The sequence below is a fragment of the Hyaena hyaena genome, unplaced genomic scaffold, assembly GCF_003009895.1.
Source record: "Hyaena hyaena isolate Hyena2069 unplaced genomic scaffold, ASM300989v1 scaffold_40, whole genome shotgun sequence".
Lineage (NCBI taxonomy): Eukaryota > Metazoa > Chordata > Mammalia > Carnivora > Hyaenidae > Hyaena > Hyaena hyaena.
Window position 1 is genome coordinate 1,630,157 of NW_024080672.1, and position 15,121 is coordinate 1,645,277.

Consider the following 15,121-nt stretch of genomic DNA (forward strand, 5'->3'; position numbering starts at 1 on the left):
GGGATCAGAGAATGATGAGTCTCATAGCCTATATATCATACTATCTGATAATGTATGTTTATGGACCAAAACAACGAACTGCCTACTGATGGGAGCTCTGAAGCTTTAAAGGGGTGCACCCAGAGGTCGGCACTTTAGTTCTTAAATTCGAAAATTCAGACCTAAAATATCCTGAAAGTGGTGCCCTCTACTTTTGGAATAACGATAAACAACTTCTCTGGCCTGGTTATTAAAACAGTATTCTAAACACGCAATTCCAGCAGTGTAACAATGAGAATGTTTACTGTCATAAAACAAAATCAGTACTCGCATGAAACTCTCCCATAATGGAATAAAAGCTGCCTTAAATCAGTCTTTACAGTTCTTTATATCTCCCTTAGTGGTACCCATTAATGACAATAAGCATTTCTTAGAGTAAAATAGTATACCACCACAAAAGCATTTATCACACTGTAATCATGTTCAGTCTCCATTCACACACTATTGGTTTTAGTCTCTTGATCATATTCATGATGCTAACCAGCAAAACAGCATATTTATTAGAAGATTTGGTCTCGCACTCCTATAATAGCAACTTGCTATTTAAAATGCCACATTTTAGATATTAAGGGTTAAAATAAGCAACTTGTAATATACATCTAAAAGAAACTCTTTTAATCCAGTTATCCATGACCAATATTGAAAGATAAATACTTCGGAGACAACTAAAGCAAAACAATCCAAATTCAGTTTCTAGAATTCTGATGCACGCAGGACAAAGTGAATGATGGTAAGAATTCCAAGAACATCAGGATAGGTAAGAATGGTGCTACCCTAAAAAGATGTATTTATGTATTTTCTACCTTGTGCAGAAATATACATCTCCATATCTAGTACAGTAATAGACTAGTAGTGGGTTCGTCACAGCCTTGAAGAACCGCATCCTGAACTCCTAACGTTAAGTTCCTGTAAATGGTCTTTTAAAACTTAAAAGGGGAAGATGAGGATGCAAAGATGTACTTTCATCGTGAGGCACAGGAAGTTGGACCTTAACACATACTTCCTTTTTTGTTTTAATGTGTTACTCGGGCTGAAAACAAGTGGCTATTTGAGAATCGAGCCCTCTCTGAAAGTCTTAAATATGAGCACAATGAATGTTTAAGAAAAATGGCAGTTTGGGAAATGACAAAACCCTGCGTCCCACAACCCCGAACACCTGTAGCTCAAACACCTTTTTGCGTTTTCACACCCTTCTTCTCCATTGGTCAGACCACCAAAGAACTACTTCTTTGACTTCTGATCCCTTCCCAGTTCTCACACACGTACTCATTATCATTCCGTCTCCCTCCCTCGGCTCGCTCTCACACACACGCACACGACGTCCTCACGAAGCATACAGAAACGTCCTGATCCAATTAGTGTAGCCCATCAACAAGGGCTTCCCCAACATCCTCGGACCAAATTTCAACACACGCCCACTCCCTCCCTCCCAGCCCTTTTCCCCCCTTCCCAGTCCCGCTCCCCCTGGCCAGGCACACGGGAAGCGTGGGGAGGGAGGGTATAGACTCTGAATGCTTCTGTCCCCACCGGCTCGCCGTCCCCTCGCCCCCGCCCTCCGCCCCGGCAGCGTTGCCCGCCCCCTTCCCGCTCTTTACCTGCCAACAGGTTCCTAATTTCCTCAGGGAGGGAGTAGGGAGAGGAGGTGCTGCTGGGGATGGGCATGTTAGGGAGCGCGAGGCGTGCGGGTGGGAAAACCTGTGCTGAAAAGGGAAGCGATGGGCTGGAGTTGCGGCTGCGACCTAGACTCGGGCTAGCGGTCCCGGTGAGGGCGGCGGGGCTACGAGTCCGGACACTGCCGGGCCGGGGCTCACAACAAGGAAGTCACTAAAGCCCCAGCCGGCAGCTGCCGGACTCTGGGCCCAGCCCCTCCCGGCAGATCGGGGCGGGGCGATGGGCTGGGAGGAGAACCAAAGGGCCTGAGGGGCCGAACTGCGCATGTGTATCCTTCGGTTTTCCTAGCCTCGGAAAAGAGCCTCAGTGCAGGCCACACCCCCCTCTACGTAAGGGAGCGGGAGGAGCAGCTGGTGGGAAGGGAGCGGACTCGGGCTGCATCAGCTGATCCGGAGCCTGAAGCGCCCTGCAGCCATTTTGGTTACTGGTACCTCCACAACTGCTGACCGTTTCTCCAGGATCCCGAAGAATAAGGTATCCATAGTGCCTCTAAGTTTTCCGATTAAGGGACCTCTGGCCAACGGTAAACCCGGCCGAGGATTAACACCTCGCGTAGTAACCCACAGGGGATTTTCGACTTCCCCAAACTATTATGGCCTCCTTTGTCCGATTGAATGAGGTAACCAAGACCCATCTTCCGCCAGTCTTCCCTGAGAGGCCAGTCTGGAGCTGCCCCAGAGAGCAATCCGATTGGCTCTTAAAATTACTTTTCTACCCAGTTCTTATTTGGAGGGCGGCTTCTCCCGGTATGAAGAAGTAAGGAGTTCTAGTCACTGTCCTTTTGAGTTAAAAAAAAAAAAAAAAAAAAAAAGCTAAGTAGACATCGATACTACTGTAAACATCAAAAAAGAAAATTGCTAGTGATTAGTAGAATGGAATTATAAAATGTGTTCACGCCAACCTGATCGTTTAGTCAACAGAATACTTATTGCATGTCTTCTATCTGTAAATTTTACAGATTTTCTCTAAAACCCAAAAGGCACGTTCTTTTGTCTTTAAAGGTGTGGGTGTGTATTCTATATACTGTGTATATTCTATCTATATGTGTATATTCTGAATACGTGTGTGTGTTTATATATGCTTAATCTCGGCCCCCTTCATATGGGAACTGCCCTGGCAAAGCTCTTTCCTTCATGTTACAGTTGTATTTTGAACATTGTATTGTGGTTCCAGTCACAGTGTAAATTGTTTATTCCTCTATCCTCCAACCCTCACCAAATCAATAGTCCTTAAATTTCAGTTTGCATTAGAATGACAGAACAATTAACAACACAGAGTCTCAAGTTCCACTCCCAGAGATTCTAATTCTGTCTGCTTAGGGTGGGACCTGATTATCTGCATTTTAAATAAGCTCCAGGTAGTTTTGATTCTAGACATACTGATGTTTGTTGGGGTGTTTTGTTTTGTTTTTAAGTTTTAGCATACAGTACAGTATTGGTTTTAGGAGCAGAATTCAGTGATTCATTGCTTACAACACCCAGTGCCCATCACAATAAGTGTACTCCTTAATACCCAGCACCTATCTAGCCCATCTCTTACCCACCTCCCTCCATCAACCCTTAGTTTGTTCTCTTTTAAGAGTTTCTTGTGGTTTTGTTTCCCTCTCTTCTTTTCCGCCCTTCCCATATGTTCATCTGTTTCGTTTCTTAAATTCCACATCTGAGTGAAATCATATAGAATTTGTCTTTCTCTGATTGACTTACTTCATTTAACATAATACATGCTAGGTCCATCCATATCATTGCAAACAGCAAAATTTCATTCTTTTTGATAGCTGAATAATATTCCATTGTGCGTCTTTTTTTTTTTAATTTTTTTAATGTTTATTTATTTTTGAGAGAGACAGAGTGTGAGCAGGGGAGGGGCAGAGAGAAAGGAAGACACAGAATCTGAAGCAGACTCCAGGCTCTAGGCTGTCAGCACAGAGCCTGATGCAGGGCTGGAACTCACAGACAAGGAGATCAAGACCTGAGGCAAGTTGGATGCCCAATAACTGAGCCACCCAGGCTCCCCTGGACCATATCTTTATCCATTCATCAGTCGATAGACATTTAGGTTTTTTCCATAGTTTGGCTACTGTTGACAATGCTGTAATAAACATTGGGGTGTATTTATCCTTTTCAATCTGTATTTTTGTATCCTTTGGATAAATAGCTACTAGTGTAATTGCTAGATCATAGGGTAGTTCTATTTTTCATTTTTTGAGGAACCTCCATACTGTTCTCTAGAGTGTCTGTACCAGTCTGCAATCTCACCAACAGTGCAAGAGGGTTCCCCTCTCCCCGCATCCTTGTCAACAACCGTTGTTCCCTGAGTTGTTAATTTTAGCCATTCTGATAGGTGTGAGGTGGTATCTCATCAGAATTTTGATTTGCATTTCCCTGATGATGAGTGATGTTGAGCATCTTTTCGTATGTCTGTTAGCCGTCTAGACACCTTCTTTGGAAAAGTGTTATTCATGTCTTCTGCCCATTTTGTAACTGGGTTATTTGTGTTTTGGGTGTTGAGTTTGATAAGTTCTTTATAGATTATGGATGGTAATCCTTTATCAGATATGTCACTTGTAAGTATCTTCTCCCATTCCATAGGCAGCCTTTCAGTTTTGTTGATTGTTTCCTTCCCTATGTAGAAGCTTTTTATCTTGATGAATTCCCAGTAGTTCATGTTTGCTTTGTTTCCCTTGCCTCTGGTGATGTATCTAGTAAGAAATTGCTCTGGCCGAGGTCAAAGGGGTTGTTGCCTATGTTCTTCTCTAGTATTTTGATGGTTTCCTTTCTCACATTTAGGTCTTTCATCCATTTTGAATTTATTTTTGTGTATGGTATAAGAAAGTGGTCCAGGGGTACCTGGGTGGCTCAGTTGGTTGAGCGTCTGACTTCAGCTCAGGTCATGATCTCATGGTTCGTGGGTTTGAGAGTCCATTTGGGCTCTGTGCTAATGGTGTGGAGGCTGCTTGGGATTCTCTCTCTCTCTCTCTCTCTCTCTCTTCCTCCCTCCCTCTCTGTCTGCCCCTCCCCAACTTGCATTTTTCTCTCTCTCTCAAAATAAATAAATAAACTTGAAAAAAAAAGGTCCAGTTTCATTCTGCATTTTGCCATCCAGTTTTCACAATACTGTTTGTTGAAGAGACTGTTTTACCCATTGTATGTAGACATACATACAATTCCTACATACTTTCCTTTATGTAGACATCCTGAGATTTGATGTTGAGAATCATTTACCACTTTCCTGCTCCTGTATGGCACAAAATTTGCCATAACATATTTTTCATCCCCACTTGGAACCTTAAATCCAATAGAGTAATGGCTCTATTAATATTCCACACAAAAAAGTCTCAGACAGTAACAGTAAAAAATTAAGTAGTCAAATGCAATGATATTTTTGTATAATTCTGTAAGAGGTACAACACACACTAATTAGAAAAGGAAAAATTAGAACATGTTGGAGCCTGGCTGGCTCAAGTCAAAAGAGCATGTGACTTTTAATCTCAGGATCATGAGTTTAAGCCCCACATTGGGTGTGGAGATTATCTAACTAAATAAGTAAGTAAACTTTAAAAAAACAGGATAAAAAGTTTATAATGGAAGTAAAACACACAAATAACAATAATAAAAAGACACACCTAAAACAAACCCACTCCCTAAAATGGAATCTGAAATTCCTACTCAGATTTAGAAATGTGATGAATTATATAGAAAGAGTACTGAAGGGGTGCCTGGGTGGCTCAGTCAGTTGAGTATCCAACTCTTGATTTTGGGTGGAGCCTGCTTGGAATTCTCTCTCTCCCCCTTGCTCTGCCCGTCCCCCACTTGCACTCTCTCAAACTAAATAAACAAATAAATAAATAAATAAAATGTACCTTATTTTTTAAAAATACTGAAAATTAGGATTGTTGTTTTTCACTTGGTCAGTAAATGTTTTTTTTTCTTTCATAGTTTATTGTCAAATTGGTTTCCATATAACACCCAGTGTTCATCCCAATAGGTGCCCCCCTCCATGCCCATCACCCCTCTTCCCCAGCCCCTTCAGCCCTCAGTTTGTTCTCAGTATTCAAGAATCTCTCATGGTTTGCCTCCCTCCTTCTCCCCAACTATTTTTTCCCTTCTCCTCCCCCATGGTCCTCTGTTAAGTTTCTCCTGATCCACATATAAGTGCAAATATATGGTATCTGTCCTTCTCTGCCTGACTTATTTGACTTAGCATAACACACTTGAGTTCCATCCATGTTGCTACAGATCGCCAGATTTCATTCTTTCTCATTGCCATGTAGTATTCCATTGTATAGATGAACCACATCTTCTTGATCCATTCGTCAGCTGATGGACACTTGGGCTGTTTCCATGATTTGGCTATTGTTGAGAGTGCTGCTATGAACATTGGGGTCCATGTGCCCCTATGCATCAGCACTCCTGTGTCCCTTGGGTAAATTCCTAGCAGTGCTATTGCTGGGTCATAGGGGAGTTCTAGTGTTAATTTTTTGAGGAACCTCCACACTGTTTTCCAGAAGGGCTGCACCAGTTTACATTCCCACCAGCCGTGTAGGAGGGTGCCCGTTTCTCCATATCCTTGCCAGCATCTAGAGTCAAATTAGGATTCTTTTTGGTGGAGGTAAAAGTAAATAGTCTTTTTACAACACAGGCCCTCCAACTTCAAAGAATTGAGAATTATTATTCTTAAAAACTACAAAATTCTCTTCCTTCCAAAAGAAGAAAGAAACTATTTCATGGACATTTTATATTAGCGAGGGTACTTTCCTCCCTTTACAGTTATCACATATAATTCTTTGTCTTGTCACATTTTTTATTAAACCAGGCCTCCAAATGTCCCTATCCTTTGTTTCCTTCTTGAGAGAACTGACCACATTTTTTCTTTATTCTTGTGTCTCATTTATTTATTTATACGCCGCTCATTCCACAAAGGAATTGAAGTGATTTACTCTTGTATCAAATAGACAGTTTTCTGGAGTGGATCAAATGGACAGTGTCTACACTGCTCATTATGACAAGCCATTCTTGTTAGTGAGAGACAGGAAACTATTAAGATTGCCTTAAAATATATAGCATCTAGTAGTCCAAATAAAAAAAGGCAATAACAGAAAATGGACTTTTTGTATGAACCACATTTTCCCTACTTAGGAAACCATTCTCAGACACAGGTTTGTGATGGATTCACTTGGGCGATGCTTTGTATACTTTATCATTTTTACTGTTTATTGTTAAAGTTACTGAAATTGATTATAAGACAGAAAGAGAAATAAAGAGAGGCCAGAAGGAATATTATTTCTCTTGTTTCCGAATGTTTCCTTAACAAAAGCTAGGAAGGAAATCAAATCATACTTTACATTCTTTAAACTAGTCCTATTAGGTAAAAAAAAAAATAATAATATATGAAATTTTAAATCTCAACTAGTTAAAGCAGTAACAGCTTCCCTACCAGTCCACAAAGAAGAGACTAGAAAATCTTACAATTTGTCTTCTCAAACTGGAATCCTCCAATTCAAAGAAGATGCATATATGGATATATAAAGAGAGAACTCTATATATCCCCATAACTAAAGCTAACCCTCTTCCTGATGTTTGCCAAATTTAGTTGAATAAGTATTTGCCAACAGGCCTAGGATTAAAAGAATCTAAAGGCGCACTGAAAACAAACAATGAGCTAAAACACAATTTACTTTTTTTCTCTACCCCTCTTATCTTCCTTTAGTTTGGCATTCATAGGCATGTGGAAAACAGTATTATATTTTACACTTAGGCATTTTGTAGTCATTTGTTGCTGCATAACAAAACTTAGCTTTAAACACATAGTATCTCACGTAGTGCCTGATGGTCAGGAATCCATGAACATTTTAGCTGGATGGCCCTGGTTGCAATCATCTGAAGGCTTAACCATACCTAGAGGAGCAGCTTTGAAGAAAGTTCACCCACAGGACTGTTGGCTGGACTCCTCCATTTCTCTTTGGCTGTTGGCAAAAGGCCTCAGTTCCTCACTACATAGACTTCTCCCCAGGGCTGCTTACATGTCCTCTTGACATGGCAACTGGCTTCCCCCAGAGCAAGTGATAAAGGAGATAACACAGCTAAGACAGAAGCTGCGGTGTCTTTATCACTTAATCTCAGAAGTGGCATCGCTTTGCCACTGCCATATTGTATTGGTGACACAGACCAAGCCTGCTATATTGAAGGAGGAAGGGACTGCAGAGGCTGTGAGTCCCAGAAAGGGAGAATCACTGGGCCTGTATTGAGAGCTAGCTACCGTAGTCAGCCCTCTGGCCCCCAGTCATTCACATGTCTCTCCATGCAGAATATACCCATTCCCTCCCAAAGCCACCTATAAAGTCTCATCCTATTACAACAGCAGCTCAAAGACCAGCATCTCATTATCTAAATCAAGTCAAGATATGGATGCTGCTGCTTCAATACAGCTCCTCGAGTACAGTTCTCTCAATTTAAACACCTATGAAGTAAAAAGATAATTACCTGCTCTCCATGTAACATGCAGTGGTGAGACAGACAGAAGATACCCATTGTAGGCATTCCTATTCAGAAGGGGTAGGGAATAGGGCGCCTGGGTGGCTCAGTCGGTTAAGCGTCCGGCTTCAGCCCAGGTCATAATGTCAGTTCGTGGGTTCGAGCTCCGCATCAGGATCTGTGCTGACAGCTAGCTCAGAGCCAGGAGCCTGTTTCAGATTCTATGTCTCCCTCTCTCTCTGCCCCTCCCCTGCTCATGCTGTCTCTCTCGCTCTCTCTCTCTCTCTCTCTCAAAAATAAATAAAACATTTAAAATTAGAAAAAAACAGAAGGGGTAGGGACAGTAAGAAGTATACAGTGATTACTGGTTCATAGCAATTCTAAAATCCAACCAGAAAATGTAGACAGTCCTTGATTAAAAGCAATTCTACTCCCACCTGGAACAACTTCTCTGTGGATCTTGGTTCTATCTTCTGAGTCATCCTTCCTTGTCCATGAAAGGTAGCCCATGTTTTCAGCTGCACAGTTTGCTCAACCAGCTTTCTGTCAGTTGTCGTTTGGGAGTCAAAAGACCTGTTTTCATTTTATACTCTCACTGTTTCAGTCTCTATCAGGGTTCAAGCTAAGAAGCAAAACTACCAGAATGGAGACAGAGCTATATAATATGAAGACATTTGACCCTACACAATTTTGGAGTTAAACTATATAAGGCTGCTACCTTTGGATCTGTGGCTGGAGCTTGAAGTCCCCAAGGCTGAGAGTCAGGAAGGGAAGATAGAGGAGATTCACGACAACCTGGAATGTGGAAGCACAAGCCATGTTCATGGGGACCACCTGAAACAAAAGCTAGCTTCTGCTGCCTCTGAACCTGATGTCCTGCAGAAGCTGGAGTCCTTCATTACAGAACTGAACACACATTTGTCTCAGGAGTCAGCACTGAAAGGAGGATCCAGCGGAAGACTGAGCAATTTGCCTTATCTGGCTATCTGGCTTGGCTGCTGCTGCATGCCAGTGAGGTAAACCAGCAGGGAAGCAACAATATACATGAGCTACAAAGTGACTACTTTGTGTCACTTCTGTAAATCTAAAACAAGGTTTACAGTGAAACAAGTCACTACAAAGTATCACTACTGTAAATCTGAAACAAGAATCTCTTTTGTGACCCACCCCAGCCAGAAACACATAAAAGAGAACTCCAGGAAAAGTAGGTTGACAGATTGCAAAGCCACCAAGCACACACTTGCACTGTTATAAGAATAGAAAGGCACATTGCTGGCTCAGTCAGTGGAGCATGCTACTCTTGATCCCAGGGTCATGAGTTCGAGCCCTATATGTTGGGTATAGAGATTACCTTAAAAAAACAAAACAAAACAAAACGTGGAGTAGACAAAAGAAGCAATTGAAATCTTGCATTTTTTAAGTTCATTTATTTTGAGAGACAGAGAGCAGTGGAGAGGGAGAGGCAAAAAGGAAGAGAGAAAATCTCAAGCAGGCTCCATGCTGTCAGGGTGGAAATTAAAAATCAGAACCTTAACCGACTGAGCCACCAAGGCGTCCCGAAATCTTGAATTTATTTTGCGGCCTAATACTTTTTTAAAACCTTTTAAGCCTGTGTCTTTCAAGTCATCTAGTATTGACTTTTTAAAGAATCTTCAGAAGTGGAGGCAGGGCACCCGCTCAGTGGGTTGGGCATCTAACTCCTGATTTTGGATCAGGTGGTAATCTCAGGGTTGTGGGATGGAGCCCCACATCAGGATCCACACAGAGCATGGAGCCTGCTTAAGATTCTCTCTCTCTCTCTCTCTCTCTCTCTCTCTCTCTCTGTCTCTCTCTCTCTCCCCCCCCCCCACTCTGCCCAGCTCCCTTGCTCACTCTCTCTAAAATAAAAAAATTAAAGAATTTTCAGAAGTGAAGGTTTGTTTTTATTTTCTAAATTCTTATCCCTCTCTTCATTTGAATCATCTAGGTGGTAGGGATGAATTTATCATTGTGTAGTGCCAGCAAGAAAAAAATTATATTCTCACTAGAATTTATATGATGTCATTTACCCTTTAAAAATATGACACAGAACCCACCAGAGCCAATAGGTTCTCATAGATGCAGCTCAGTAACTTGTCTTTTCAGATTTTAGGTCATAATTATTGTTAATCCTATTAATATAATTTATTAATAAGGTAAGGAAACACATTCTCTTTTGTTCTCCATCTCATTTGCATATACACAAACGTGTGCCTTGGCACTTTGCTGCCCTAGCCATTTATTTTAATAGAATAATAAGCAACTTAATATAGACTGGATTTGAGCCCTTAACAAGGTGCTGCTAATATGTCTTTAGGATTCCACCAATTAGGAATAAAGTGAGAGATGGGGCGCCTGGGTGGCTCAGTTAGTTAAGCGTCTGACTTCGGCTCAGGTCATGATCTCATGGTTCATGGGTTCGGGCCCTGCATCGGGCTCTGTGCTGACAGCTCAGAGACTGGAGCCTGCCTCAGATTCTGTGTGTCCCTCTCCCCCTCGCCCCCCTCCCCCCACACACACACCTGTACTAGCTCTCTCTCTCAAAAATAAAAATAAACATTAAAAAAAAAAAGGAATAAAGTGAGAGAATGTCCATCTGATTCCAGAGTTGTCTGTCAGGGGCTACCTGGTTCTCTCCCCAGGTAACAGCCCTCTTCTCCCTTTAACTGACATTAATTTCCCCTATCCAGACTCTCAGTGCTTTGGAGACATCACCATTGAAGGTCAGCCCTGGCTCTGACCTTCTATCCTGGTTCTAGTAACTAAGTTTCTCTGGCCTGGGTTCAGAAACCAAGTCTCTTACCTTGCCTACTTTCAGTAAAAGGGACATGCTTGTTTTGATTGCTTTTTGCCCTCGTGGACTATGACTGTCTTACAGTCTTGATCATATCTGGTAGATTCTAGGTGGATCTCCAGAGAAGGGATGGACCTGTGTCCCTGTGTTGCCTTTTACTAATCAGGCTTGGTTAGTATGTGCATTAACAACATGCTACAAAAATGCTCATTCTCTGTATTATATAAAATTGAATGCAAACTCCTTCCTCTGCATGTAAACTGTTTTACTCCTCCATGATTTGGTGAAGTCACCTTGAACTCTGAACAGGTGCATAAAAAGATGAGAACTTTTGATTCTCTCCCTTAATTATTTTCCTCAAAATCTTTGTTTCCTACCTCAGAGTCCCAATTGAGGTACCTTGAAGATTCCATTTTATTCTTGGTTGAGAAAATACTTACAGAAAATTATCCTTGAGCTTAACCTAAGAGATAATGTGCAAGGACACTGGTATAGTTTAAGCCTTTCCAGGAGCGCCTGGCTCAGTTGGTAAAGTAACTCTTGATCTCAGGGTTGTCAGAGCCCCATGTTGGGGGCTTACATTACTTAAAAAAATATTCAATAGGATTTAAGCCTGTTCAGTCCATCCCATTCCCAAGGACGACCCTGACCTGCACTCCCTGAAGTTCTACCAATGAGAGACAAGAGAGTGGATGGTTAACTGTCTTGTCTCCCTGTACACCTCAGTCTAGACTGGTTTGAACAGTCAGGTCATCTTATACCTGGATTAAGCACTCTGTGGCTTTGGATGAAAGATAACTGAAAACAGTGTTTTAGAATTTAAAATATCCTCAGAGGAGCGCCTCAGAGGAGCCACTGAGTGGCTCAATCAGTTAAGCATCCAAGTCTTGATTTTGGCTCAGATCATGATGTCACAGTTTGTGAGCCCCACATTGGGTTCTGCGCTGACAGTTCAGAGACTGCTTGGGATTCTCTCCCTCTCTCTGCCCCTCCCCTACTTGTACGTGCACTCTCTCTCTCTCTCAAAACCATATTTTAAAAAAATATCCTGAGAGAAGTCAGGTTGTGTGGACCTTCCAAGAAATGGTTTCAACCAAGCAAGGTGTTCATGAGTATATTTTATGCTGTGTGCCCTGCTCTTTAAGATAGCTCTGGTCCCCACAATATCTTTACCAACATGTAATGAGAAGACAGTCTTCTAGAAGAAAGAAACTGAAGAGCATGACTTCTGTATTAAACTTTGGAAAACTCACATTTGGGCTCTGAGTTGTTGGGTTTTTTTTTTTTAATGTTTATTTTTAAAAGAGAGAGACATGGGGCGCCTGGGTGGCTTAGTCAGTTAAGCGTCCGACTTTCGCTTAGGTCATGATCTCGCGTTTCGTGGGTTCGAGTCCCGCGTCGGGCTCCGTGCTGACTGCCAGCTCAGAGCCTGGAGCCTATTTCGGAGTCTGTGTCTCCCTCTCTCTCTGTCCCTTCCCTGCTCACGCTGTCTCTCTCTCTCCTAGAAATAAATAAAAATATTTTAAAAAAAAGAGAGAGAGAAAGAGAGTGAGTGGGGGAGGGGCAGAGAGAAGGGGAGACACAATCTGAATCAGGCTCCAGGCTCCAAACTGTCAACAGAGAGCCCAAGGAAGGGCTCAAACTTACAAACCGTGAGATCATGACCTGAACAGAAGTCATAGGCTTAACAACTGAGCCACTCAGGCACCCCTGGGCTCTTGAGTATAATTGGCTCAATATGAACTATTTATTACATTTTAATTATTTTTGTTAACTATTTTTGTTACAGGAATTTTTTGTTTCGTTAATGTAGCTGTTTTTTTTTAAAAAAACAAATTTAGATGAAACAATTTTCTGATACACTTTTACAGTGATTTTATAGCTAAGTTAGCAGAGATTTCAGAGTATTAAATAATTAGAAACAGGCCTAGGTTTCTTTCTCTATGCAAAGACAACATAGTAAATTGCAATCAGAGTCCCTCCTCTGATTATAGTACATCTATTCTCACCAGGCAATTTTAAAATACCAAGCTGTCTTTAGCAACAGTAATTCAGTGGGTTTGTGCCTAATATATTCATGAAGGGCTTTGATGGATTTGATAACCATAAGCAGCTGTTAACATTAAATTGCCATTTAATTTTTTTCAGTGACTTTCAAAGTTGTCAATATTAAACAGTAGTGTTTTACAAATGACTAAGACCAATAAGAATAAAATTAAATAAAATTTAAGACGCTAAACCAAATTCTCCCTTTTTTCTATTATATCCCACTACTAAGCAAACAGAAAGGAAAAAAAATTTGCAGGACTATAAGCCCTGCTTTGCCTATAATTTCCATTGTATATTATTCTACTCAGTAACTCTCCCATCCCTTCTCCACCCCACCCCACCCCCATTTAATTTTTGTCCTTTTTTCATGTAGCTCAGCTTTGGCTTAAAAAAAAAAAAATTGGGAAAACTACTGGGCAGGTCCACTTAACTACAGTGACAAAAAAATTAAGCACGTTTGTCCTCATCCTCCCACAAGTAGGTGAGGAATGTGCTTATTTTTTTTAATGTTTATTTATTTTTGAGAGACAGAGCATGAGTGGGGGAGCAACAGAGAGAGAGAGAGAGGGAGACAGAATCTGAAGCAGGCTCCAGGCTCTGAGCTGTCAGCACAGAGCCCGACACGGGGCCCAAACCCACAAACCGTGAGTTCATGACCTGACCTGAAGTTGGACACTTAACTGACTGAGCCACCCAGGCACCCCAAAGTATGTGCTTTTTATTGTTATTATTTTTTATTTTTCCAGCTTTATTGAGATACAATTGACATATAAGATTGTGTAGGTCTAAGGTATACAATGTTATGATTTGATATATGTATATAATACACGATGCTTACCATAATCAGATGATTAACACATTGAGGCATGTGCTTTTTAATGATCTAGGTGCCCCCCAAAAAGCAATGTACCACAATATTATCTTAGATTCTATGCTGATGCCTTACTCTTCAAGAATTAAATAAGAATTCTAGCTCTTATATTAAAATTATTTAATTTTATTTCCTCACCTGAAATAAACTTGATCTATTATATATTATGCTTTAGAAAATATGACTCCAACACTGAAGCTGTGGCATTTGCTTTGTGAAAAAGGAAGTAAACAGATTTAAAAACCTATCTAACAATAAGATACTTTTCAATATTGTGAACGTGGGGTCTGACAATAATTGCGCACAGAGTAGATCCAGTTCATCCAGGACCAAAGGAAGATCCTGGACATGGAACAACTCAATGCATGATTAAGAAAAGGCAGATAATTTGGGATGAGCACTAGGTGTTATATGGAAACCAACTTGACAATAAACTATATTTAAAAAAGGAAAAGAAAAAGAAAAGGCAAATATTAACTCAAAAGATTATATGGGTCAAAAGTAAAAAACAACAAAACTCCTACAAACCAATAATAGCAACACAACTCAAAACATCAAGAAAAGAAGATTAAATAGGAAAGAGATTGAGAAGATATGAAGATAATATAGAAACAATATTATCCATATTTACATATATAAAAATACATGGTATTATATATGTATAAATATATATATCCACCAAATCCATGTTCAATCCCATTTCATAATACAAAGTTTTAAGGGTAATGTTTTACTGTCCTCCCCCCAACAGTATAATTTTATGACATTTTACTTTATCTGGGTCTCCATTTTTGCCCTTCCCCTGTCTCCTTGTGGGATGAGTAAAAGCATTTTATGGACTAAATTTTGGCAAGGGAAGTCAGCACTGCTGGTATCTACCTCGACTTCCTGTGTGTGGGCCACTGCAGACGTGTCTATGGCACAGGGAGGGCATCGAGAATTATGAAGTGTTCCATACTGTCTGTCCCTCAGTCCATTTGTTCAGCATGCTCAAGATACGCTGCTGGGCGTAAGGAACTTGCTTCCCCCTTGTTCTCATTCTTTGCTTTGACCTTGAGACCATACTGTGGCTTCATACGTTGTACGTCCGCCCAAGAACCATCAATAAGAGGCAAAAAGACTGACAGAGCTGATTCTTCTCCAGCCAGTTTGCTCTATATTGCCATGAACATTTAATTTTTGCAATAGCCATTTTAATTTTTTTCAGAG

The 15,121-nt window shown here is 41.0% G+C and overlaps 1 protein-coding gene and 1 long non-coding RNA gene across 3 annotated transcripts in view; one reads left to right on the forward strand and one right to left on the reverse strand.

Moving 5' to 3' along the window:
• Positions 1-1,891, reverse strand: part of SKAP2 (src kinase associated phosphoprotein 2) — a 175,358-nt gene extending 173,467 nt beyond the window's left edge. For both annotated transcript variants that reach the window (XM_039229874.1, XM_039229873.1), the window contains exon 1: positions 1,635-1,891. In XM_039229874.1, coding sequence (XP_039085805.1) covers positions 1,635-1,701 — 67 coding nt within the window. In that variant the 5' untranslated portion in view covers positions 1,702-1,891. The remainder of the gene's footprint in view (positions 1-1,634) is intronic.
• LOC120230307 lies at positions 753-9,510 on the forward strand. The gene is made up of 3 exons (XR_005527972.1): positions 753-796; positions 1,999-2,184; positions 8,785-9,510. It is a non-coding gene; the product is annotated as an uncharacterized LOC120230307 (long non-coding RNA).
• Positions 9,511-15,121: the final 5,611 nt, after the last annotated feature.